Below are 25,095 nucleotides of genomic sequence, written 5' to 3'. Positions count from 1 at the left end.
CAGGCAGGGAGCCTGCAGTGGGACTCAAGGGCACAGCAGCCGAGCTGTGGGAAACAGTAGTAATTTCAGCTGCTGGCTGCTGAACAGACTGAGCTGGAGAAGGCTGGAGAGGAGGGCACCGTTGCGTACATGAAAGAGACTCATGCAGTGAGTTGTTTCAAACACAGTCACCAAATATCATGAGTTGATGGGGTTTTTAAGCTGCCCATGATCTTAGGAGTGCTAGTGTCAAACTCCTGAATTTTCCCCAATCAAAATGGTTGCCATCTGTAATTTTCAAGAGCGTTGAAGCCAAGTTGGCCTGAGTTGAAATGACCACAATTTCCCTATAGTCTTTGCATGTAGAGGTGAGGCTGCCCCAAGGGAAGATGGCCACGGCCACCATCTCATTGCTTCCAGTTAAACCGGAGACAGAATGTCTTTAGCTGGGCAGCTACCATGCCATGGCGAGGGGCCTCCTAAGGAAACCGAGGAGTTGGGAGTGTAGACTGCAGGAAGGTGCAGGGGTTGTGAGAGAGATTGAAGTGTGCAGGGGCATGTGGGGAGTAGGGGAGAGAGGAATAGGGATGCACGGGAAAGACTGAAATGTGTTTTTGGGGAGCCATGGTTCATGGAAAGAGATTGAGGGGCAGGTGGATCAGATGTGGGGTGCAGGAGGGAGGCTGAGGGATTGCAGTGAAATGTGGGGAGAAGCCAGAGAATGAGGGGTAGAAGGAAGATGTAGGGCAGGGTACTGCGAAGGGAAAGGGGGAAAACGTAGGGCCAGCGTACTGGGGAAGAGGAGACAGGCTAGTGATAAGAGAGGGGGATGGAGAGGGGCAGAATAGCCTAGCTGGTCCCTCTCCCCAGGCTCAGAAGAGTGCACATGGAAACCCCTCCAAGCAGCCAATAGGAAGCCTGTATTTGTGTGTGTGTGTGAATTTTGAATGTGAAATGCTGTCACGCAATCAGTACCAGGTTTACCATGGCGCCAAGCCCATGCTCAAAAGGGGACCCAGCCTGGCCCATTCCACTTGCACTGCGCCCTGCGCTGTTGGCTCCTCTCCCCCAGCCCTGGGCCCCCTCTCACAGGCTGGGTCTCTCTCCCCCGCCCCCCTCATAGAGAGGAGCCCTTAGGCTCTGCCGCTCTGGGATGGTTGACTGTCCGCTTCGGGCTCCTGGGGGCGGGACCTACCTCTCCCTGCCACACTGCAGAACCCGCAGGCTGGGGAAGTCACCTTCACCTGGGCACCAGCGCCAGGTGGGCAGGGCTGGGTGAGGTCCTGTGGGACGGGGCTGTTCTGTACTCCCAAGCTTCAGCTATCCTGCTCCCTAGCATTGTGCTGGGAGGGGGGAATCCCTGCTCTGCACTGGCTCCACAGGGCGTGGAGGAGTGTGTCTGGGGGGAGCTGTAGGGTGGTGCTGGGCAGGTGGGAGGTTTGTGTGTTTTGGAGTTCTAGGCAGTGGGAGGGTCTGTTGGGGGGGGCACTGAGCAGTGAGGGGGGGTCTGTATGGGTCACTGTGTACTTGTGGTGGGGCTGTGGAGAAGGACACTGGGCAGTGGCGGGTGGGGGAGATCTGTGTTTGAGGTGCTAGGGAGTGGGGGTTCTGTGTGGAGTGCTGGGCCGTTGTGGTGGGGCTGTGGGTGGGGAAGCGCTGGGCAGGGATAGTGGTGCACAGGGCATTGTGCATTTGTGGTGGGAAGGTCGGTAGGGAGTGGCACTGGGCATAGTGGGTCTGGGGGGCACTGGGTATAGAGAGTCGGGGGGTGTTGGGCAGCGGGGCTGTGTGGCATGGCGTGGGCCTGCCCCCGAGGGGAAGGGGCACGCTGGCAGCACAGGGCTGAGCAGGCCAGCTTCTGCCGGTTTGTGAAACAGTGCCCTCGCACTGGGCTGGATGAAGGGGGTCACCCCCACCATGCCATACCCCATTTCCCCTAGCTACCCCCTAGCTCCAGGGACCAACCTCCCTGCACCAGGCTCCATTGCCCTCATAGGGGCCCACAAATAACTTTGGTGCCGGGCCCACAAAAGGTTAATCCGGCCCTGCCCACAATTTGAGTGCAGGCAATTTGCACCTAAAGGCTCAGAATCCAGTGTGCAGATTAAAAGCCCCATTTGTTAAAACCATATGATTTTCAAAACCATCTTGTGATGTGTTGGAATCTGCTTCTGCTGTTTGAACATGTGGGGATGGGAATACTGAAAAGATGCCAGCTCTTCCACAATAGGCCGGGGCTTGTACTGCCTGAGATTGTGGAGCACAGTCCCCCGAGGGTTGGGGCTCCTTTCATAGCCCCGGTGTTCTTTCCACTTAGGGGACACACACAACGCTTGGAATTAGCATCACGCAGGCAGTGTGTCTCTCTGAGGAGCTGACGGATTAAGACATGAAGACCAGGCTCTTACTGAGAGGGACTGTGCTGCTCCCTTCAGATATGTCATGAATGTTGGTGTCCCCTCCCCGCCTTGACAGAGCTGTAATGTTACTGAGCTCAGATTGCTGAATGTGGAGACACTGTCCTGTACAGACCTCAGTTGTTCAGGGTTAGGTCTGTTTCATTTCTTGCTCTTGACCGAATGGACTATCAATAGTTGGGTTCTAAGGTGCAGCAGCCACACTTGAAGTCTACCCTGTCTGATTTGGTCGGATCCTATCCATTCATTGTCATCAGTCCTTAAAAGCCTCACATGCAGGTTTTGTTAAAGGAAGATGCCAGGACACCAAAGACCAGCTGAAATGTTTTCGTCACAGATTTCGTAGACTCTAGAACAGACAGTTATTTGTTTGGATTTTGTGGTGTTCACAACTCAGAAAATTAAACAATTTGAAACTGATCAGAAACAAAAGTGAAAGGGGCTAATCAGCTTCCTTGTCCAGGTGAGAGGAATGCAATCAGCCTGTGCAACACAGGGGCCAGGAAATGGGCTTTTTTCTGGTTAATGTATTATTTATGGCGCCCAAAAGGATGCTGAGCATTTTTACAGACCAAATAACTGCCCTGAAGTCGTTGGGAGTTCGGGACATTTGGCACCTCGCAGGAGCAGGCTCTCGGAGGTTAGTGGCAATATAGGTGGGAAATATGCTGCATGTTGAAATCTGGAACTTGATAGTATGTCTAACTTTTGGGCGAAGGTAGGTGGCTTGAATGTGACTGAACAGGTGCTGAAGTTGCTGACCTAAGAGGAACCTGCTAGCATCTGCTATGGGGACAGACACAGCTGTTGTGACCCTGACAAATCTGAGCGTGGGCTTCTGCAGCTTGGGCCTTTGACCCACTGAAGGACATGACCATGTGCTGGCCAAGTAAACCCATTACTGAAACTCCATTAGGTCTATTTCTTTCTCAGCCATAAAGGAGTTTGTCTGCAAAGAGAAACCTGCTCCAGCTCCTTCCACACACTCACAAGCCTGTTCCCTTCTCTGAGATCACTAATATTCTACACTGGCCTGTTCTCATGGGTGGGGGCAATAACTCACAGAGAGTACTGGTGAGGAGAGGGAGGCTGCTCGGGGAGAGCCAGCACATCTCGTTAATCAGGCACGACAGGAAAGGAGATAGACAACTATCAGAATGTGTGTCAGACTCTCCATTAGATCTACACCGCTACGTTCCTCCTGGCATCATTTCAAAGGCCTGTTTATAGTCACAGAACTGAAGGCCTTAGAGCATTGTGAGCAGCTAGTCTGACCTCCCAATTCCTGTTCAGCAGAACTCATTCAGTCCTGGGATGGAACTTGGGCAGCCCAAAATTCAGGCCAGTTGAAGCCCACAACTGAAGGCCATGGTCAGTGGCTGAATTTGCTCAACAGGTGGCTTCCAAAGAAATTGGAACCACTAGAGCCACTCACCTACCCCAAAAAAACAACAGGGAGTCCAGTGGCACCTTAAAGACTAACAGATTTATTTGGGCATAAGCTTTTGTTGGTAAAAAACCTCTACCCCTCTTCCACTTCTTTCCCCTACCTCATTCTCCTCCTCCCCATGTCTCTTCCCTGTGGGCTAACAGTCTGTGGGCAGAGCAGGCCCCGTGGGGGCAGAAGGGTCACTATCTAGGAACTTTATCCATTGCTTCCCAGTGGAGGATCTTTAGACAAAGAAAGACATATATTGCCCTGTCCTAGAGGGAATAAAACTCTTAGTCCTCTGCTGCCTGTAACAATTGTTAATATGCCTAGCACTTTGGTAGCTGTTTAATCTATAGATCTCAAAGTGCTTCACCAAGGTGGTTTATTTGAGCATGAGCTTTCGTGAGCTACAGCTCACTTCGCTCACGAAAGCTCATGCTCAAATAAATTGGTTAGTCTCTAAGGTGACACAAGTACTCCTTTTCTTTTCACCAAGGTGGGTCACCGTTATTAGGCCCTATGCTGTTTGTTGTGCAGTAGCTTGGTATTTTTGCAAACTGCAGAAAACCAGCAGAACCCAGCGGAGATGAGATGGGAATTTAGGAAGGGGGGATTTCGCGACCCAAGCTGGAATTGACCACAGCTGCTGCACTTAGTCCGACTCTTCTCCACAGCAGACTGACTGCTGTGCGGTACAGTAGTGCCTAGAGGCCCAAAGCAAATCAAGGACCTCCAGCAGCAGGATCTAGAGGCAGGCCAAGGGGATTTGAAGCCTGTCAGCTTAGCCTTCTTTGTCACATTCTCCCTGCATCCTGGTCTCTCCTGCCACTATGGCACTGGTGGTTGGCATTGATATGGGTGCCCAAAGTGCCATTGAGCTCTCTTTCCTTAGGTGACATGTAGCTGATGCACAAACAGGATATTTCCCAGCAGAAACTTGGGGAGATTCGCTGGGCCACAGAACATATGAATGGCCATGCTGGGTCAGAACAAAGGTCCATCTAGCCCAGTATCCTGTCTGCTGCCAGCAGCCAGTGCCAGGTGCTTCAATGAGAATCAAGAGAACAGGCAATCATCAAGTGAGCCATCCCCTGTTTTCTAGTCCCAACATCTGGCAATCAGAGGCTTAGGCACATCCAGAGTGTGGGGTTGTATCTTGGCTAATAGCCATGGCTTGACCTATCTACCTTGAACTTATTTAATTAGTTTTTGAACCCAGTTATACTTTGGCCTTCACAGCATCTCCTGGCAATGAGTTCCACAGGGTGACTGTGTGTTGTGTGAAGAAGTACTGCCTTGTGTTTGGTTTAAATCTGCTGCCTGTCAATTTCATCGGTGACCCCTGGTTCTTGTGTTATATGAAGGGGTAAATAACTCTTCCCTATTCACTGTCTCCAAACCATTCATGATGTTACAGACCTCTATCATATCCCCCCAGATGGTAGCTACAGAGTGTGTGCTGAGGCCTGGGGGTCTGCCCTGCTTTCCCAGCCCTGGTGAGTGCTGCTTGTTATGAGAGCTGGCAGTCTGGCTCCCCTTGATATGTTGGACAGTCCCCTTTTGGGGCTCCATGTTTGCTCTGGAGATACTGTTGTTAGGTGTATAGTGCTCTCAGTGGGCCTGGTGCTACCAGGTGGGTGGAAGGATGAGCTCCCTGCCTCAAAGGGCATCTAAGCTAACGCTAGGCCAAACCCATGCTCAAAGGTCAGTAAGCCATGGAGGGCACGTGGGGCAAAAGGAGGGAAGATCCCACCTTGGAGCGCAGCTTCCCATGGGCAGTATGAGGGAGAGCTGATCGCATTGGGTTTGTGAGTAACAAGAAATGTGAATGAAGGGGTGTTCACTGGAGGGCTAGCACCAAGAGGGCTCTGCAGTCAGACAGCATGTCTGGCCAGTAGCCAGCCCTGGGGGTTGGGCCATGCTGGATCCCCCTGTAGCCACAGACCGGTTAGAGATGGGAGAGACCTCTCTGTCCCCTCCATGTCGTCTTCCCTTGCTTGACATGCAGCAAAGGTGCACTGCTCTCTGCTCCACCACTCACAGCCAAGAGGTGATCTGAGAATTCCTGCTCACGCCAGACCAACTACTGACTGTCTGCAGTGACAGGAAGAGACCTGTGTGCCTCAGGGTGTTCCCCTGCTCCTGCCTAGCTCTGCTGGGCTCTCCAGCCTGCGGGCCCAGCCGTGTCCAACCTGAGAAGAGAGGAGAGGCAGGAGAGAGCGATCACAAGGCAAGAGGCTGGATCTGCACATTTTCCACCCTTGCAGTGGCAACGCTCAGGCTCTAGTACAGATGAGGCGCTGTGCTAACCACTGTGTGGTCTGGGCTTGCTCTGAGCAGGGTTAAACATCTCAGTGGTGAAAACTCCAGCACAACATCTGCACTGGGGCTTCCATCGTTGCTTCCCCTGGGTGAGATGCTCTGGTGGGTGCACAGTGCTGTGAGCTCAGTGCGGAGGGAGCAAAGTCCACCAGCAAAAGTACCCTGCTTTGGCTGCTCCCCTGCCCTGGGGAGTGCGCAGGAGCAGCTGTCCCCTGGCCAGCTGGGAGGCCAGGCAGGGGTTGCCTCAGGAGGGCTGGCTCTGTCCTGACTCTGTGGGTACCAACGCATAGTGGCTGCAGCGCAGGCAGGGAGGAACCACTCCAGCCCAGCAAGCAGCCCAGCTTCAGGGGACTCGGTAGGGCAGACAAAGGAGACGAGGCATTATTGGGAGTCAGGGTGCTGGCGGCACATGGCTCAGCAGGAGGCTTGGAGCTGTTGGGGTGTGGTGATCAGGACCTCCTGAGGGTCTCCCCCAGTGCACGGATCTGCTCACTTTCCCATGACGCAGTATGTGGGGAGGGCATGCGAGCTGTCATGGACTTGGGAACTGACTCGGAACCAGACTGGGCACTTCCAGCTGAGACAGCAAAGCGAGGGGGGCACTAGGAAAACAGGCCAACACAGCCTGGATCCAGGCCCTTCCGGGGGGTCAGTAGTGAAGACTGACGGCCCTGTTGGAGGCTGGGAGGGGTGTATCATCTCCATGGGACAGGCAGCAAAACGAAGGCCCAGACAAAGTAGTGGCAGGGCTGGAATAGAGCCCACATCCCCTGTTCAACTGCTAGACCAAATCTAGGAGTCCTTACTCCCAGCCTCCTCTGCCCGCTAGGTAACGCTGGCTGGGGAAAATGATGAGCCACGTATCAAGTCATTTTGCACATTGTATTGAGAGCTCTTCCAGAGGCAGGCACACGTGGACTGAAGGCCACAGACCAGGAGAGGGAGTCAGTGGGAAAGCAGTCTGCCTTCAGTCACAGAGCTACATTCAGGCAGGGTGGGATCCTCTGGATCGCATGCTGGGCTAACGGCACTCAGTCTTCCTCCAGGAGGTGCCGAAAGAGCTTTGGACGGACACGACATTCCCGATGGCTCTCTGGCTGCTCGCTCAGCGGGAGTGATCGTGTCATTCCAAAGCAGTTTCTCTCCAGCGGCTGGATGGTGGCAGGGTCGCTAGAGTCTGTCATGTTCCAGCTCAGATCACCCACGTGGCTGCTTCTCCATGGAAGACCATGCTGCCCCCCACTGTCCCGGCTGGCTCCAGTGTCACCCTGGTTCCTACGCCTGGAGAGCAGAGAGCGCCCCCCACCAGCCCCATTTAGAAGGGACGAGGAATCTCAGGCAAACGTGTGAGCGCCCCCCACCAGCCCCGTTTAGAAGGGACGAGGAATCTCAGGCAAACGTGTTCTGTGCTATCCCCTCAGCTGCGCTGCTCCCTGCATGCCAGATTGCTGCCGTGGACTTGCCTGCTGTATCTCACTGCTGCCCTGCTCATGGCACTAGCTTAGAGGCTCTGGTTGGAGCTTCAGGTCCTCACTGGTCTTCCCTTGCCTTAGTTTCCCGCTCCTCTTGACTACTGCTGCTTCCAGCCCAAACCTGGATCCAGCCCGCTGGGTGCCTGTGAGCACCTCCTTCCCTTCAGTGGCTGTCTAGGAACATTTCGTCTGCCCTCAGCTCTTTCCTTGGGCATCTGGGGACTGAGGTCAGGCAGCTTTGAAACCGAAAGGGCAGCAGGATCGTGAAGTGCTGCCCAAACTCTCCATCCCGGGCTGGAGGGAGCCTCCTGCTAGGGGAAGAGGAATTGGCTCTGGGTGTGTCCCTCCTGCCCAAGGCTGATGCCATGTCTCAGGGGAGAGGCACTGTGGGCTTGCTCTCCAGAGTCTGGACTCACCTGTGCCCAGTTGTGCCCTGTGGCATCCCATGATTTGGGACCTCGGGGTGTGCCACGTTACTTGCACCTGTGCACCACCTGCACAGAGGAGCTGCTACAGACAGTGCAGTCACCCACTAGCAGGCAAGGCCAGTCCGTTCTCCAGTAGATAACGGGAAGGTCCTTGTAGACACGACCCTGGGCTTTTCCCATCCACATCCCCCTGTGGCTCTGCCCAGGAGTTCTCTATCTCCCAGTGCTGGGCTGGTTGGATCCCTCCTGCTGCATCACTTTTCTGAGCACTAGTGCGTGCAAGGCCCAGCCTGTGGCGCAGAGCTGGGGAAGAGCCCTCCTCCCTCCAGCCTGAGTTACACTCACAGCAGCAGGAAGCACGTGCATGTGTCTTGTGACTTCAGCCTCCTGCTGGGGTCCTCTCTGGCCTGCTGCAGGTGGCCACATCCACATTGTGGCCGGCAGCTGGTGGCTGCCGCTTCTGCAGAGACTCTTCTGGTGGTTTTCCCCCAGGAAATGCACAGCTATCTTTAGATAGCTAGAGCACGAGACTGCAGGAGAGCCCTGTGGACTCAGCCTCCTGCTGCTCAGCTGGTTCAGTGCCTGCAGTGAGGAAGCAGGGCCAGAGTTTGGGGGCCAGCTCCTCCCTGATTGAACCAGACCTCACTCATGTCAAAGGGAGCCCTGCTGGGTGGGGAGACGTATTGTGCCTCTCCCCTGCACATGCAAGCCCAGATGCAATCTGGGACCTGCCTTTGAACTGCAACTAGGTTCAGTTTGTGGGGTGCCCACTTTGCCCCACCCAGCACGGCTGCTGCAGTAGGTCCCAAAACCACATGTCCTTTGAGGTGGGGCTTTCGAGTACAGTGGCAAGGCAACACAGTGCCTTGGTGGGCGTGTGCCCTGTGTGGAGTCCTCTGCAGGTCCCAGTTCAGGGTGGGGAACCGGCCACTTTACCCAGCAAAGTGCTGAGTGCCAGCCTGTCTGTCCGTCCCCTCCTCCCCAGGACTGGGGTCTCTTGGCTTTGTTTGATGCTCCCTGGCTGGTAGACCGGTCTGCAGCCAAGCACCTGTTACAGTAACCGTTGGGTGGGACTGGAGGTTTCTCTTTCGCTTGTTCAGGCCCTGCCTTCACTTCCTGTTTCTCCCGCCTGCAGAGAGTCTCTGCTTCCCCAGCACAAGGCATGCAGCCACAGTGGCAGCCCTTGCTGTGCTCATTCATGGGAGTGGCTGCCCAGAGCCGCAGGGGCCCCACAGCAAGAAGGAGCCTGGGCATGTGAAAGAGCAGAGTTTAAAACGCCTGACTCCCACCACCTGGGGTATTCCAGTCTCCCTCATTCTACTGCTGTGAAGCAATACCAGCCCACAGACCGGCAGGGCCGCCGCCTCGTAGCCCTGGTCTGCAGCCCCTGCTATTCCAGCTCTCCCACTCCTGAGCAGTTGGCCCCAGTTGTCTGTGCAGAGATTTTTGTTGCAAGACGGAAAGAACCAAATTCCCCTCAATCCAAGAGGTTACTGTGTAAAGCCATAGGCCTCACTCCCTGTGTTGGTGCGTCCCGTTGCTCTCACCCTAACTCACTACAGGAACTTGTGTGGTCTGTGTTCCTGTCACCACTATGCCTCTATCCCACCAACTCTTGGCCCGTTGTTTAAAGCAGCCAAATAGCTGTCTGTGTAACTACCTGAGACTGGCCTGACTCTTGTGGAGTACACAGAGAGCAGCAAACCATCCAAGGTCCCTTTGCTCCGAGAAAGTCCTGCAGAGGCTGTGAAGGGAAGGAGTTACTTCTAGTCCATTAGAACAAACCATTATTACAAGGAAGAGACTTGCATTCTGTAACCCAGGAAGACCCAGTGCCTACCAGTAGCATGACCAGATGTCCCGATTTTATAGGGACAGTCCTGATATTTGGGGCTTTTTCTTATATAGGCTCCTATTACCCCCCCATCCCCATCCCGATTTTTCACACTTGCTATCTGTCAGTACCTACCTGTCAGTAATGTTCCTTGGAGCAGTGTCTCGGGGGCTTGGCAGAGAGCTTGAAAATGCATATGATGCTATGAGCCCTTGGTGTGAGGTTGCCCCAGTGCAGGATGGGCTGACAGATGCCCGGGCAGGAGAGCAGGTAACGAAATCCAACCGCAGCTGGGATGCTCAGAGGAAGACAGCTGCTTTTGGGATTCCGTTGCCCGCTGTCACGCTATCGAGTGGGCAGGTGGGTATCTGGTGCAACAATCCCCAGGAACCAGGCCCAGCAGAAAAGTCCATCTTCAGATTCCTGGGGTGGGTGTAGAGCAACAGGCTAACACCATGTAAAATAGCACGGCTACGACAGCACTGCAAACAGTCAAACCGTCCGTGGGATACACCAAGGAGCGGACGATCACTTACCACAGCTGCCAACAGCGGGACCCACATGAGGGAGCGTTGAGACTGTCTTGAACTCACCGAGCAGCCTCTTCCCAGGGTCTACAAGCCCGCAGCAGATCACTGTAGGAAGAGGAACTCCTCCAGAATCAAGGCCTCATGAGCATGGTTAGTTAATGCTGCAGACCTATCACCGTCATGCAAACTAGCCATAGAAACTGTGTACATGGAGCAGAGAAGCCTCTGATCCCAGCCGAGGGGCCGAGGAACGGAGCCGCCCTACTCACTGCTGGAGCTGTGATCTGCTGCGACTTCAGAAGCTAAGCTTCTCTGCGCAGGGTCAGTCGCTGGGTTTTAGAAATCCAGGGAGTGGCAATAAGTGGTGATGTAAAGTGGTGCTCATCCCTTGGAGTCATTAGTGAGCCCAGTGTGTGACCATGATCCTATGGGGCATGGACTGCTGGAGGTGTCCTCTTTCCAGTAAGACCTGCCCAAGGGCCTGGCCATGCAGGGTTATTAAAGATCGCCTGGCGTGTGTCCTGGCCAAAGCAGCATGTGGGTAATTACGTTCTGCTAAATTCCTTTTGCCCTTTCTGTTCGATAAGGGATTCTTCTTCACTCCCCCCTGCTAAGCTGGTGCTGGGTGCTGTTAGAGAGTTTCTGTGCTCCACCCCAGAGGGAGCTGCATTCTGATGGTGGGTATAGTAATCTCTGTGAGCACATGCATGGTTTGTAAGGGATTGGCGTAGGGAAGGAGCTGTAGGGATACAATTGTAATGGGGGGAGAGGGATCTTGCAGCAGCTCCACTCCCTGCAGGAGGCTCCACAAAGAACAGGGCAGAATCACTGGCTATGGGGCAGAGGCCAGCCAGTGCAGTGCTGGAAGAGGTTCTGGTGGGGGAGTCAGTGTGTTGGTGGCAAGAAGAGGCTGGTACCGGCGCTGCTGGCCTGGCCCTGCTCCCAACAGGAGGGGCTCTGAACAGAATGGCTGAAGCTGCAAAGCTAGACAGCAGAGAACAAAGAGCTCACCTGGAGGTTGGTTGGGTGGTCCAGCCCTTTCCTAAGGAAGGAGCATCTGGCATTGTAGGAGAGGCTTGTTTAATGCCTGGAAACCCGAGACAGCCCCCCCATCCCCACCCCCAGTCCTTTCATCCTCGCTTAGGCACCTGTGGCTCCTGCTGATGGCGAGGGAGGGGGCCCAGGGGTGCTCAGCACCTCACACAGGCTGGCTGGCTCACACAGGGCGGGGAGACGCAGCCAGGGCTGCCAGTTTGAGCTGGGCAGCGGGAGTCAGGGTTCAGCTGCCGGTTGCTGAGCACACAGCCAGCCCCAGGGAGCAGCACCAGCGCTGGTAGAAGGAGGGTCTGTGAGGGGGGTTAAAGGGAAAGGGGGGTGACGAGCCCAGAGGAATTCCTGACCTGGCATCTCTTCTCTTCTGCGCCTCTCTGAATGTTTCACAATCCGTCGCTAGCAAGGTGTGACCAGCCCTGATGACCACATGCTGCTCTGGCCTGCAGGCCACTGGCCCTCCACTCAGTAAGGGGAGCCAGCTGGTTGTGCCCTCAGTCGGGTCTCTGGGGGAGTCCCCTGCTGCACATGGAGGGAGGCGCAGGAAGTGAAGTTGCTCCCCCTCCCCCACGTGCCCAGGGTAATTCCAGGGCAGGCTCTGAAAAGGGGCACAAAGTCAGCTGTGACCAGTGCCCGGACTCCTCAGCAGTGAGTCACAGCCACAAGCTGGCACAAGATAGGGCTTGGCTCTGGGAAAGATGGCGCTTGGAGTCGGCTCTGCCCTGGACCGTCTGTGCCACCCCGAAGGCTCCGGCGCTGCCTCTGAGTGGTCGTGGGAGGCCTGGGTTGGCGCTGACAGGGGCTGTGGAATGCCAGGGGCCTGAGTCCGAGCCTCAGGGCCTGTGAACAGTCGGGCCTGTGAACACTGGCTGGCCTCCATGCGGCTCGATGTCAGTGGTGAGTCCCCTAGGTTTAGTGACAGGAGCGTGGTTTCAATGGGCAATGCTAGTGCCAATCCCAGTGCGTCGGGGGTGAGAACTGCCCTGGGACGTACACTACCAGCAGCACTGTCAGCAGGAGCCCGGAGTGCCATGGAGCCAGTTCCAGCAGGATCCCCTCCCGCAGTCCTTGGGCGCTGTGGCTGGGGTGAAGGATGCAGGGGAGGACAGTGGGTTCTGCCCGGAGTGGCTGGGGGCCATGCTAATCATGGGTTATTACTTGGGTGACAGTGTTGGCTGGAGATGTGGGCATGGTGCAAATACCTAGGGAGAGACACCCCAAGATTCTCTCTGCCAGCACCCACTGCCACCGTGCCCCCGCTTCTTTGCACCCTCCTCCCCCTCAGCTCTCTCCAGGCCCCCTGGCGCTGCCCGCTCCCCTTCCCCCTCACAGGCACTGGGACGGCAGGCTCTAGTGCAAATGTTAGCAAGCTCAGTGGGGCGGGGCAGACAGGCACTGAGGAGCCACATCTGCCCAGATTGCACCCCCCCAGTCCTGCTTCTCTTCCGGCACAGACCAGTCCTTGCCTGGCTTCCTGCTGTGTCCCAGGACTCCCTCAGCCCTGCCAGGAGAGGGCACCACTCCCAGTCCTGCTCAGGTGGCACTCACCAGACAGAGAAGCTGCCTCCTTAGTGGAGCTTCTCTGCAAACCCCCCTCCCCTGACAAGCTGGCGCTGCCTGGCCCCTAAGGTCTGGGGAGGGCCTGCCCGGCTAGGTGAAGCGAGGCAGCCTGTCTCCTTGGTCTGCGTTGTGCCCTGGCCCACTGCTGAAGTACCTACAGCTTGGGCCACCCGTCCCCAGCCCAGTGCAGCCAGGCTGAAAAGCGCAGAGGGTCAAATTGCAAATACCTAATTGTTATTCATCTGTCACTGGATCCTCCCAGGACCCTTCCCTGTAACCCCCCCCCCCCAGCAGGAACACTGGGCCAGGGACGGTGGGTGTGTGGGACAGGTGGGACATGGGGAGGCAGCTAAACACACATACACCGCTCCCTATCTAATCCCCCAATGGCATCAGTCCGGCTGCAGGCTCTTTGGAGCAGGGGCTCTGCCACCTATTTGCAACTCTGGAGTGCTGTATAACTAAGACACCATCACTGTAACCTGGGCCCCATCTCTGCCTGCCCCAGTGCAACAGGGTCAGGCAACCTTGCCCCCTCAAGCCAGTCCCCTCCGCTGTGCGTTCTCTCTCTGTCACCTGCCTTCGAAGCCCCCTCCCTGCTCTCTGCTGGCTGGGCCTTTCCCCACGGTGGGGCTGAGCGCTCTTGGCAGGCAGAGCAACTGCAAGGAGGAAATGCTTGTGGGGAGCTGAGGAGATGGGAAACAGGAACTGGAGAGTCAGTGGTGTGTGGGGCAGAGGGGAATCCAGACCAGCAACAGTAGCTTTGACACACTTTTCATGTGAGCTAGCTGCAGCTTGCAGCGACAGAGGAAAGCGCACGGCGTGGCAGCATGCACAAGTTCACAGCACTAGCTGCAAGGGTGCTCACGGTGTGGGCGGGATGGGGGCAGGAGAGCTTGGGGGAGAGCCTGGCTACTCTGGTCCCAGACTCTCCCAGCAGGGGGCACTGTGGGGGGGGGGCAGGAGTGCCAGCCATGCGGGAAGCTCCCGGCTACTCTAGCCCCACCCTCTCCCAATGGGGGGAACGGTGGGGAGCTGCTGGCTACTCCAGTTCTGGCCTGTCTCAGCAGGGCATGCCCGACAAAGACAAGTGTCCAGCGCTTAGCGGGGTGCTGGGGCTCAAGCAGTTTTTTTACTTTCGTAACGGACGCGCCAGGCACAGAGGTGCCGGGGCTCTGAGCTGCCCGGCCTGGAGGTGCCGGGGCTCTGAGCTGCCCGGCCTGGAGGTGCCGGGGCTCTGAGCTGGCACAAATTAAGCCCTGCAAGTGCCTGCGTTGGTAAAGTGTTCAGCAGGTCCCTCTCTCAGTTCCAAGGGTCAGAAGTGGGGCTAGGCTGGGAACCTTCCCCAGGGGAATTCCAGCCCAAGGGAGGAGTGACTAAGCTAGTGGTGTCTCCCTAGCTCCGTGTATCCCAAGCGGTGGGTCACAAGAAGGTTTTAGAGGGGTTGCCGTGTCCGGGGCTGGATTAACCTGTCACCGGGCCCTGGCCTAGGCAAACACACTTCTGTTGGAGGGGAGGCCCCAGGGTCGGACTCGTGGCCAGGCCAAACCCTGTGCAGCACTCTGACCCCGAGCACCAGGTCACAGTGCAGGGAGCCAGGGTAGCAGGTTAATCAAAGCCCTCCCGTCCCCTTGCCCGGGGGCACTGGCTTCCCAACCTGGGCACAGGTAGGTGGGCAGCCTGCGTGCTCCTCGCTCCGATTCATTTCCGCCATTTTGCCCGGGCTCCCCGCCATGGGCCACACCCCAGCTGTGGTGCTGACAGCTTCCTCCTGCCCCCAGACACATGGCAGGGCCAGCCCAGGGGCACTTGGGATGCGTCCGGCTCCTCCACCCCTCAGTCGGTTGCTCAGTCAGGAGCCCTGAACACCCCCGGGGCACAGGGAGCAAATAGGAAATCCTCAGGGCGGGATTCAAACCTGCACCGCAGCAAGTGGCTGGACAGGGTCAGGGGTCAAATGCCAGCCCCCGGCTGTGCCAGTCAAGTGCAGCTCTCCCAGCCAGGGCACCAGCTCCCTCCTCTCACCTGCCAGTCCTGAGGGCGGGAGTGTTGTCCTGTGCAGCCGTCCTCAGCCTGTGCCAGGTTCGGGAGCTTTCCCCAGCCCCCCGGGTAGGACTGGAGGCTGCGCGGGGTCCTCTGGGCACCAGGCTCCCCCGCTGCGCCCCAGCCCCCCACAGAATGCTGCATGGGGCCGGAGGCAGCCCAGCGGGGCAGGAGGCAGCCTGGCAGGGCAGGGCAGGGCAGGGCAGGCCTGCAGCCAGGGCTGCCAGCTGAGCGTGGAGTCCGCTTGGGTGGCCCCAGGCTGCCCAGAGGCAGAGGCAGGGCTGGGGGGGGAGGCGGGCTCCTTCCCTCCCTCTCCAGCCGGTGCCTGTCCCTGCTTGCCAGGCTGCCCCTCCAGCTCTGGCTGCTTTATGCAGAGACGCCCAAGGCGAGTCCCTCTCGGGAAGCCCAGGGCAGCCAATCATGGACTAGCCCCCCCGCCCCACACACACACACTTCCCCTTTTCAAGCAGCAGCAGTTTCACTTTTGCTATTACTCTGCCCTGTTCGCCCTGTGCTGCCTGCCGAGGCCGGGTGCAGGCTCGGGCTCCCCCAAGGGCAGGGAAGGGCAGCCCCTCGCTCTGCCTCCCTCCTGCTGTCTGTGCTGGGGGCTGGTCATCCCTGGCCGTGCCTGCCCCTCGCACAGAGCCCAACCCTTTCTGCAGTGCCTGGCCATTGCCTCAGGGCACATGCAGGGGCTGTTGGCGGCAGTGTCTCTTTCCGTGGCTTTGGCACAGTTGTGTCAGGTGCCAGGCTTTGGGTCCTGAGCCAGGACCAGGGCTGGGGATTTCCATCTGCCGCAGATGTTTACAAACCAAATGAACTGAAGGTTGTGATCCCACTGCCCCCTTGCTGGGAGCTCAGCTGGGGTGGGCCAGGGAGCACATGGGCCTGTCTCCCCAGCCCTTCAGCTGGCCTCAGCACCATTCAGCTTGGGTGATAACAGAGCCAAGCTGAGTTACACCCAGTCTAAAACCTATGTCCAGTCTGGGAATGGAGCTGGGCTGAGACAAGAAGGATGTGGAAAAATGGGAAAGCATCCAGTGGAGGGCAACAAAAATTATTTGGGGGCTGGAACACATGACTTATGAGGAGAGGCTGAGGGAGCTGGGATTGTTTAGTCTGCGGAAGAGAAGAATGAGGGGGGATTTGATAACTGCTTTCAACTACCTGAAAGGGGGTTCCAAAGAGGATGGATCTAGACTGTTCTCAGTGGTAGCTGATGACAGAACGAAGAGGAATGGTCTCAAGTTGCAGTGGGTGAAGTTTAGGTTGGATATTAGGAAAAACTATTTCACTAGGAGGGTGGTGAAGCACTGGAATGCTTTACCTAGGGAGATGGTGGAATCGCCTTCCTTAGAGGTTTTTAAGGTCAGGCTTGACAAAGCCCTGGCTGGGATGATTTAGTTGGGATCGGTCCTGCTTTGAGCAGGGGGTTGGACTAGATGACCTCCTGAGTTCCCTTCCAACCCTGATATTCTATGTTCCTTTAACCCCCACCATGGCCATTGCCAAGTATTTGTGCTGCCACGATTCTGCACATAGCTGAAAGCCTCTTCCCATGTCGGCCTCCCCACCCCCTGGGGGGATAGACTCTGCCATGGGACTGCTGAGATCCATGATCAAGGGTCGCATGGTAACCTACAACCATGCTCTCGCCAAGTGCCTTCCCAAGAGCTCCCCCCCCCCCCCCCCGTGCTGCCGGGTCCGGTGGGCCAGGGTCACTGTCACCAAGTCGCTGGGCCTTCAGGGTTTGAGGTTGGGTCGTTCTTGCAGCTGCCAGGGCCCCACTTACCTAGCCAGTCGGGAAGCTGAAGTGTGCATGTACTGTGTATGTGGCCATCAGGAGCCTTTGTTCCCAAGAGGCAAAGTGAGCCATAGGCTGGGCTGGAGACGTGGAGATGGCGGGAGGGTGAGTCAGCAGGGAACACGGATCTAGGGGGACTTCTACACTGAACCTGACACAGTGGTCCACTCCACTCCTGCTGTCTGAATGCTCTGGGCTGGCTTCGCTCCCATTCTTGTCCACAACTAGGAGCCACCAGTGGGATGCACCCATGAAAAAGGCTAATGCAGTCCTAGGTGAGGTATTTCCAGCAGAGACAGGGAAGTGTTAATACCTTGTACAAGGCACAGGGGAGACCTCATCTGGAATGCTAGGTGCAGTTCTGGTCTCCCGTGTTTACAAAAGATGATTTCTAGCTGGAATGGGTGCAGAGAAGGACCACTAGGATGAACTGAGGAATGGAAAACCTGCCTTATGAGAGGGGAATCTCAGCTTGTTTAGCCTGACCAAACACAGGTGAGGGGAGAGCTGCTCGCTGTCCAGAAATCCATGCGAGGGATAACACCAGGCAGGGAGAGGAGTTATTGCAGTTGAGCGAAAGTCTCTACTGGAAATTAGGAGAGGGTTTCTAGCTATCAGAGGAGTGACGTTCTGGAGCAGCCCCCGAGGGGCGCAGTGGGGGCAGAAAACCTAACTGGCTTCGAGCCTGAGCTTGAGAAGTGTCTGGAGGGGCATGGTGTGATGGGGCTGCCTACGATGGCAGGGAGCCGCTCTGCAACTGCTAGCAGGAAATATCCCAATGCCCGGAGATGGGACACGAGCTGGGGAGGGCTCTGGGTTACTGCAGACAGTTCTCTCCCAGGTGGCTGGCTGCTGGGTCTTGCCCATGTGCTCAGGGTCTAACCAATCGCCAGGTCTGGGGTCAGGAAGGAACTTTCCCCTGGGTGAGCTTGGCAGAGACCCTGGGGGAGTTTCGCCTTCCCCGGCAGCATGGGGCACAGGGCACTGGCTGTTTTGAGTTCGTGTCAACGGTGGATTCTCACTGGAAGGTTTTAAATCTGGATTTGAGGATGTCAGTGACTCAGCCAGAGGCTGGGGTTGATCCCTGGAGGGGGTGGGTGAGGCTCGGTGGCCTGCACCATGCAGGGGATCCATCCCTGTGTAACACTGAGGAACGAGGGGAAGGGGGAGAATGGGACAGCACCACTGCCAAAGCCTGAGTCAGAGGAGGGCATCCTTGTATTTAGGGCACTGGCCTGGGACCCCCAAAGTCTGCGTTCAGTCCCCAGTTCTGCCCCAGGCTTCCTGTGCAACCTTGTGCTGGTCCCTTCATAGTGCAGCCCCTCAGGTCTCCTCTGTGTAACATGGGGGGAGAACTGCATGCCTCACAAGGAACTTGCAGAAATGTCCTTTGGGAGGCTACCCCAGCAATGGGGCCATGGAAAGTCCTAGAAATAACTATACCCCGAGCCCGCTTGTGTACGGTGCCAGGGAAAGCAGCTGGTGTGCGGAGCCCCCAGTTGTGCTGAGCTTTCAGGGCTGGCTAATTGCAACTTGTGGCATTGGGAGAGGCGGTTCCGCCCTGGCAGGGTGTAGCCGCACAAGTCAGGGGAGGCGTCTTGAATAACACTGACAGGCAGAGAGGGACGGAAACTGGCATATGGGACCTGACCCAGCCCAGCCCTGCTGCTGTTTTACAGGGACAAGCAGGGAAACCTGAGCCCGAAATCCAAGCGGATTAGCTGGCTTGGGTTTCTGCAGTGGCTCAGGTCCAGCTTGCAGGTGTTTGGTGGGGAGGGGGTCTGCCCCCAGCTTCACCCACAGCTACTTTCCTGCTTTCCCAAAGCAGCCCTAGGCTACTTGGATCCAGTGCAAGCCCCTTGCAGACATCTTGGGGGGAGGAGGGGAGTAATGGAGGTAATTGTAATCCCCTCTTTGTCCCCACAGAGCCCAGGTGATGCCCCTCAGTCCCCAGGAGGCAGGGGAAAATATCTTTGCTGCTTCTGGAGGGGTGGGGGTGTCTGTGAGGCACAGAGAATCTGGGCCAGAGCACAGCATTGAACCCAGAGCGTTTTAGCCACAAGGACATCCTGCCTGCCTAGCCACAGCCCACAGGGCCTTGTGCTGAGCACCCGCAAAACCCACACCCCAGGGCACCCTTCTGGACATCGTGTTTCAGCCAACGTGATGCCCTCCTCCAGCTGAGTGCTAACGGGCGCCCATGCTGCAGTCAGGCAGTGCAGGCCTGTTTGCGAGAAGCCGCGGGGACTTGTACAGGCTTGCAGGTGTGTAGTGCAGTAAGGAGAGGAGGTTGGCTTTCCAGAGAACAGTTTGCAGCCAGGCCCCATTAGCCTTTCTTTGTCCTCAGTAAGGAGCGTGTTCAGCCTGTGATCAGGGCGAACTCTGCCCCTGTGCTAAGGCAGCATTGGTGTCATTGAGCAAACTGGCCTGGCTTTGGAACCAGTTTTGGTTTTGGAATGTCCTGGAGTTCTGTCGCCATCCCAGTGAGTCCCAGCGAGCAGAGCCTGGCTGCACTGTCTGCAAGGCCCCTGCCTTTTGGAGCTCGGCTCCTGGAGCTGTGACCTAATCTGCAGAAGTCCTGGGCCTGCCCCACCCATGCAGTGTCTCTGAGGTCAGGAGCTGGGCCAGCAAAGCCCACTTCTCCAGTGCAAGAGGTCCCGGCTAGCACTCAGCCCTCCTCCAAAGCTGCTTTGGCTGTCTTTACCCGTGATGCTCTGTGCCAGGGCTCTCTTCAGTTGACCATCCCTCAGGTGGGGCACTAGCCAGGGGCCAACGTTGAGCCCCCAGCCCATCTCCCCTCTGACAACTGCGAGGCCAGCTTGGAAGTGATCTGTGCAACCATCTGCCAGCACCGCCCTGGGAGGGGACAAGCCGGCTCTGCTCTGCTGAGGCTGAGAGACTCATTGTCCATTAATTGACACCTGGGAAAAGCCCCCTGGTCCCCAGGGGCAGGTGCTTTCCAGCAGCCCTGGCACTTGGCTCAGCCCCACCCTAGTGAGGGCTCAGGTGTGGGGGAAGCAGTGCCAGGTCCCGGGGTAGGGGGACTAGTGAAATCCACTCCAGGCTCCTCCTCTACTCTGGCCAAGCAGACACCTGGGGGGCTTGCAGGGAAGGCTGCAGGCCCCATGTCTGAGCAGCCCTGATGCTGCCGTTTGGCTGCAGGGGCCTGACCATGCCACAGCAACCCTGGCCTGGGCTTGGGGAGCACCACAGCCCCCCAGTGCATAGGGGTCCCACGCCCCAGCACACCATGAAGGGACTGGGAGAATGTGCAGAGTGGTAGTGGGGTGCCTGGAACAGAGCAGTGGGGCTCGGGGTGGGGGCCGGCACGGAGCAGTGGGGCTGGGGGCAGGTGGGGCTGGCGCGGAGCAGTGGGGCTGGGGGCAGGTGGGGCCGGCACGGAGCAGTGGGGCTGGGGGCAGGTGGGGCCGGCACGGAGCAGTGGGGCTGGGGGCAGGTGGGGCTGGCGCGGAGCAGTGGGGCTCGGGGTGGGGGCCGGCACGGAGCAGTGGGGCTGGGGGCAGGTGGGGCTGGCGCGGAGCAGTGGGGCTTGGGGTGGGGGCCGGCACGGAGCAGTGGGGCGCAGGGGCCGGCAGACCCTGGGCAGCACCAAGCGCTCCCGAGCCCAGCGGGGAGCTCCCAGCGCCGGGCAGCAGGGGGCAGCAGCGCGAGCGGCGGCAGGGCCCGGCCGGCCGCTCTTCCCGCCGCGCTGCTCCTCGGCAGCGTCTGCAGGCCGCGTAAGCGGGGCTCGTGCAGCTGGGGCCTCTCCCCCGCCGGTGCCCCTCCCTCCCGACCCGCAGCCCCCCCCCGCTCCCCCCGCCGGTGCCCCTCCCTCCCGACCCGCAGCCCCCCCCCGCCGGTGCCCCTCCCTCCCGACCCGCAGCCCCCCCCCCGCTCCCCCCGCCGGTGCCCCTCCCTCCCGACCCGCAGCCCCCCCCCGCCGGTGCCCCTCCCTCCCGACCCGCAGCCCCCCCCCGCTCCCCCCGCCGGTGCCCCTCCCTCCCGACCCGCAGCCCCCCCCCGCCGGTGCCCCTCCCTCCCGACCCGCAGCCCCCCCCCGCTCCCCCCGCCGGTGCCCCTCCCTCCCGACCCGCAGCCCCCCCCCCGCTCCCCCCGCCGCTGCCCCTCACTCCCGACCCGCAGCCCCCCCCAGCTCCCCCCGCCGCTGCCCCTCACTCCCGACCCGCAGCCCCCCCCGCTCCCCCCGCCGCTGCCCCTCCCTCCCGACCCGCAGCCCCCCCCCGCTCCCCCCGCCGCTGCCCCTCCCTCCCGACCCGCAGCCCCCCCCCCGCTCCCCCCGCCGCTGCCCCTCCCTCCCGACCCGCAGCCCCCCCCCGCTCCCCCCGCCGGTGCCCCTCCCTCCCGACCCGCAGCCCCCCCCCCCGCCGGTGCCCCTCACTTCCGACCCGCAGCCCCCCCCGCTCCCCCCGGCCGGTGCCCCTCACTCACGACCCGCAGCCCCCCCCAGCTCCCCCCGCCGGTGCCCCTCACTCCCGACCCGCAGCCCCCCCCAGCCCCCCCCGCCGGTGCCCCTCACTCCCGACCCGCAGCCTTCCCCGCAGCCCCCCCCGCCGGTGCCCCTCACTCCCGACCCGCAGCCCCCCCCAGCTCCCCCCGCCGGTGCCCCTCACTCCCGACCCGCAGCCCCCCCCAGCTCCCCCCGCCGGTGCCCCTCACTCCCGACCCGCAGCCTCCCCCGCAGCCCCCCCCGCCGGTGCCCCTCACTTCCGACCCGCAGCCCCCCCCGCTCCCCCCGCCGGTGCCCCTCACTCCCGACCCGCAGCCCGCCCCCCGCTCCCCCCGCCGGTGCCCCTCACTCCCGACCCGCAGCCCGCCCCCCGCTCCCTCCGGCCGGTGCCCCTCACTCACGACCCGCAGCCTCCCTCGCAGCCCCCCCCGCCGGTGCCCCTCACTCCCGACCCGCAGTCCCCCCCGCTCCCCCCGGCCGGTGCCCCTCACTCCCGACCCGCAGACCCCCCCCAGCTCCCCCTGCCGGTGCCCCTCACTCCTGACCCGCAGCCCCCCCCCCCGCTCCCCCTGGCTGGTGCCCCTCACTCCCGACCCGCAGCCCCCCCCCCGCTCCCCCCGCCGGTGCCCCTCACTCCCGACCCACAGCCCGCCCCCCGCTCCCCCCGGCCGGTGCCCCTCACTCACGACCCGCAGCCCCCCCCGCCGGTGCCCCTCACTCCCGACCCGCAGACCCCCCCCCAGCTCCCCCCGCCGGTGCCCCTCACTCCCGACCCGCAGCCCCCCCCCCAGCTCTCCCCGGCTGGTGCCCCTCACTCCCGACCCGCAGCCCCCCCCCAGCTCTCCCCGGCTGGTGCCCCTCACTCCTGACCCGCAGCCTCCCCCCAGCTCTCCCCGGCCGGTGCCCCTCACTCCCAACCTACAGCCCCCGCTACCCCAGCCCTGGGCTCCTCCCGCCAGTGCCCCTCCATCCACCCCCACAGTGCTCCGTGGTTCAGCCCAGGGCTCTCCACACAGCTGGCGCTGGTGGTTTCTCCGTGTGCTGGGGTTGCCAGCTGCGGCCCCAGGCGGGCTGTGAGCAGGCGTCCCGCGGCTCTGCCCTGACCCCTCTCTCCCTCTCATTGCAGCAGGATGGTTCTGGCCTCCGTGAGGATGCTCTGCCGCGGGGGCTTAGCTCCTAGCTGGAGGCTGGCAGCTGCCAGGAGAGCCCCGGACTGGTAAGGTCGGGAGCGCCCCGTGGGGCCCAGCACCACGTCTCCCTGGATTTCCCTTGGCCCAGCGCAGGCCTGACCTCCCTCTGCCTGGGAGAGGCCGTCCTCAGCAGCTAGCAGAGCCTGTCCACTGTGGTGAATGAGGCCAGGTCCAGGCTGACCGGTGCTCTAGCTGCAAGACAGAGCTGGCCAGTAATGCCCATGGCCCCTCTTACCCAGGCCCAGCTGCTGCTCCTGCACTCAGTCCCTGCGTGGTGGGGCTTGAGCTGGCCACTCAGAGGCTGTCTGGGAGCCTTCGTCAGCCCTGCGGTTATGAGGCCCTTCACAGCAGTAGGGGAGCCAGCCACCATGCACAGTGGGGGGAGGTCTCTGCCCGAGGGGGACTGCGGGTGAGGAAGCGAAGTCTTGGGGCTTTTGGCTGGTGGGTCTCAGTCAAGCCTTCCTGTGACAGGCAGCCTCGCCGGGGTCACCGCCTCACCCCTGCAGATGACGAGCTTTACCAGAAGACAACGCTGAAGGCGCTGGAGCGGGAATCCTCCAGCATGATGTTCATAGACAGCTACAGCAGCCGGGGCTTCACCATCAATGGGGACAAGGTGGTGGGGCCCTGCGCCATCATCCCACGTGCCATCCTGCAGTGGAATGTGAGTGCCCCAGGGGTCCTCCCCCTCCCCACAGGGCCTGGGCCTTCAACTCCCCACTGTGTTGAGCTCCCAGGCCTGGGGCAGTGGAGTTCCCCATGCCCAGGTGGCCAGTCCAGTCCTGGGGGTAGGTGTGTGGGAGACCCAGGGAGCTAGGCCTGGTTGGGAACATGTCCGTCACTTTGACTCTTCCCTGCCCCCAAGGGGGTGTGCAGGTGGTTTGACCTGGACCTCCCTGGCTGTGTGTTGAAACCTGCCCAGTCAAGGCAGCAGCAAGCTCTAGGGGCAGGTTGCTATTGGACTAGTGTGGGCGTGATGGTTCAGTGGGGCATCTCCCCCATGCAGGGCACAGACTGCCTTCCAAGCCAGGTGGCATTGTGAGCAGGAGAGGTGCACAGGGAGGTGTCTTGTCTCTGAGTGTCCTTTCTTTCCTTCAGGTTGGCTCTTACCAGGACATCACCGAGGAGAGCCTGGTACTGTTCCGGCTGCTGGAGCCGAGAATAGGTAGGTTGGAGGCGCAGAGACGAGCCGGGCACTGGGTGGGTGTGCTGGTCCCCAGAGCGAGCCAGGAGCAGGGGCTGCACTGGCCAAGCCACACTTCTGACCTGCCCATGGCATGTGCTGGCACATGTCCTGCTACCCTGCCCTTGTCTGAGCCAAAGCAGAACTTCCCCTTCCCCAGACACTGCCCAGCAATGAGTATCGGGAGTGGGGCAGCCAGGCTGGGGTTACTCTGTGTCTTACAAGGCTGTGGCCACTGTAGTCTGAATGGACAGATGGGGCTGTGGCTGGGGGAGGGACTGGCCAGCGCCAGGATGGCTGTACTGGTTGTGTGCTGTGGCTGAAGCTGTAGGTGCTGAGCACCCACCACAATGTGGGGCGGGCGAGGGGCAGGGCTGGGTTTCGCCATGGGGCTAACACAGCCTCTCTCCCCTGGGCTTGTCTCTTGCTACTAGAAATCCTGGTGCTGGGCATGGGGGACAAGGTGGAGCGGCTGGAGCCCGACGTCCTGAAGTTCATGAGGGAATGTGGAATCGCTGTGGAGGTGCAGGACACGGTAGGGGGGACATGCTGGGAACATGAGTGAAGCTGAGCAGACTTGCCAGGCCCCTACCTCAGGGCTGTCTGCAGCAGCTCAGAATATCTGTTCAGGAAGCCCAGAACAAGGGGCATGTTCCGAGGCGAAGGTAACCACTCCTCCCCCAGGCCCTGCCCTATGCATTGGCCCCTTGCTCAGATGGGTGGAGGCCGCCAGGGAGTGTGAAGCATGACCTAGTTACTGGGCCCCCTAACACATCATTTCGCCGGACTGTGCAATGGCAGCATCCCTGTGATCATGCGCACAGCTCTGCAATGGTTGTGGGCCTGGGCACATGCTGGGACAGGGCATCTGTGCCTTGGTGGCTATTTGCTTGAGATGCAGTCCTGCCAACATGAGCTGAACCCTCAGGTGCACTGACAGGCATGGAACTCTGTTCCCTGCACCATAGACCCTGGGCTAATGATCACGTGTCTAGTGGTGAAAGGCAGGCCTGGGGGTATGTGGGCTTCTTCTCCCCTGCTTCCAGGAAGACAGGGGCTTAGGTAAATGTTCCACATGGCCAAGGGCTGTGCATTAGTCATTGATGGTTTCTGGGCCTCTGCCTTCTCTTTCACAGCCTAACGCTTGTGCAACGTTCAACTTCCTGACAAGTGAGGGTCGGGCAACTGCAGCTGCCCTCATTCCCCCCCGTGCTGTTGGAGCCCTGAAGTAGAAGCAGCTGAGCCCCTGTGGCAGGACATGATACTGGCCCTTGGGAACGCCACCCACACCTGGGGTGGGACAGGGCCTGGAAACAGAACATGAACTGTTACTAGAAAGGAGAAAATGGTTCAGAATAAACTGTGACCATCTGTGCAGGGTCA

At 59.6% G+C, this 25,095-nt stretch overlaps 1 protein-coding gene and 1 long non-coding RNA gene across 5 annotated transcripts; one reads left to right on the top strand and one right to left on the bottom strand.

The window, feature by feature from the left end:
- The first annotated feature begins 127 nt into the window (after positions 1 to 127).
- On the top strand, positions 128 to 25,095 carry NDUFAF3 (NADH:ubiquinone oxidoreductase complex assembly factor 3). Of its 4 annotated transcripts, none has more exons than XM_077822580.1 (6): positions 128 to 147; positions 22,466 to 22,555; positions 23,001 to 23,193; positions 23,628 to 23,694; positions 24,147 to 24,247; positions 24,849 to 25,095. In XM_077822580.1, the coding sequence occupies exons 1-6, from the start codon at positions 143 to 145 to the stop codon at positions 24,942 to 24,944; spliced, it is 552 nt and encodes a 183-aa protein (XP_077678706.1). In that variant the 5' UTR covers positions 128 to 142; the 3' UTR covers positions 24,945 to 25,095. The 4 variants fall into 4 exon arrangements, with proteins under 4 accessions (XP_077678706.1, XP_077678707.1, XP_077678708.1 ...); XM_077822581.1 differs by lacking the exon at positions 128 to 147 and adding an exon at positions 20,553 to 20,608; XM_077822582.1 differs by lacking the exon at positions 128 to 147 and adding an exon at positions 20,617 to 20,647.
- Positions 7,019 to 15,413, bottom strand: LOC144267705 (uncharacterized). The gene is made up of 2 exons (XR_013346650.1): positions 15,050 to 15,413; positions 7,019 to 10,519 (listed from the first exon to the last, which is right to left on the bottom strand). It is a non-coding gene; the product is annotated as an uncharacterized LOC144267705 (long non-coding RNA).

This window comes from Eretmochelys imbricata, chromosome 7, assembly GCF_965152235.1.
Source record: "Eretmochelys imbricata isolate rEreImb1 chromosome 7, rEreImb1.hap1, whole genome shotgun sequence".
NCBI lineage: Eukaryota > Metazoa > Chordata > Testudines > Cheloniidae > Eretmochelys > Eretmochelys imbricata.
The sequence above is the reverse complement of the archived record's forward strand: the minus strand, read 5'-3'. Positions and strand labels throughout refer to the sequence as shown.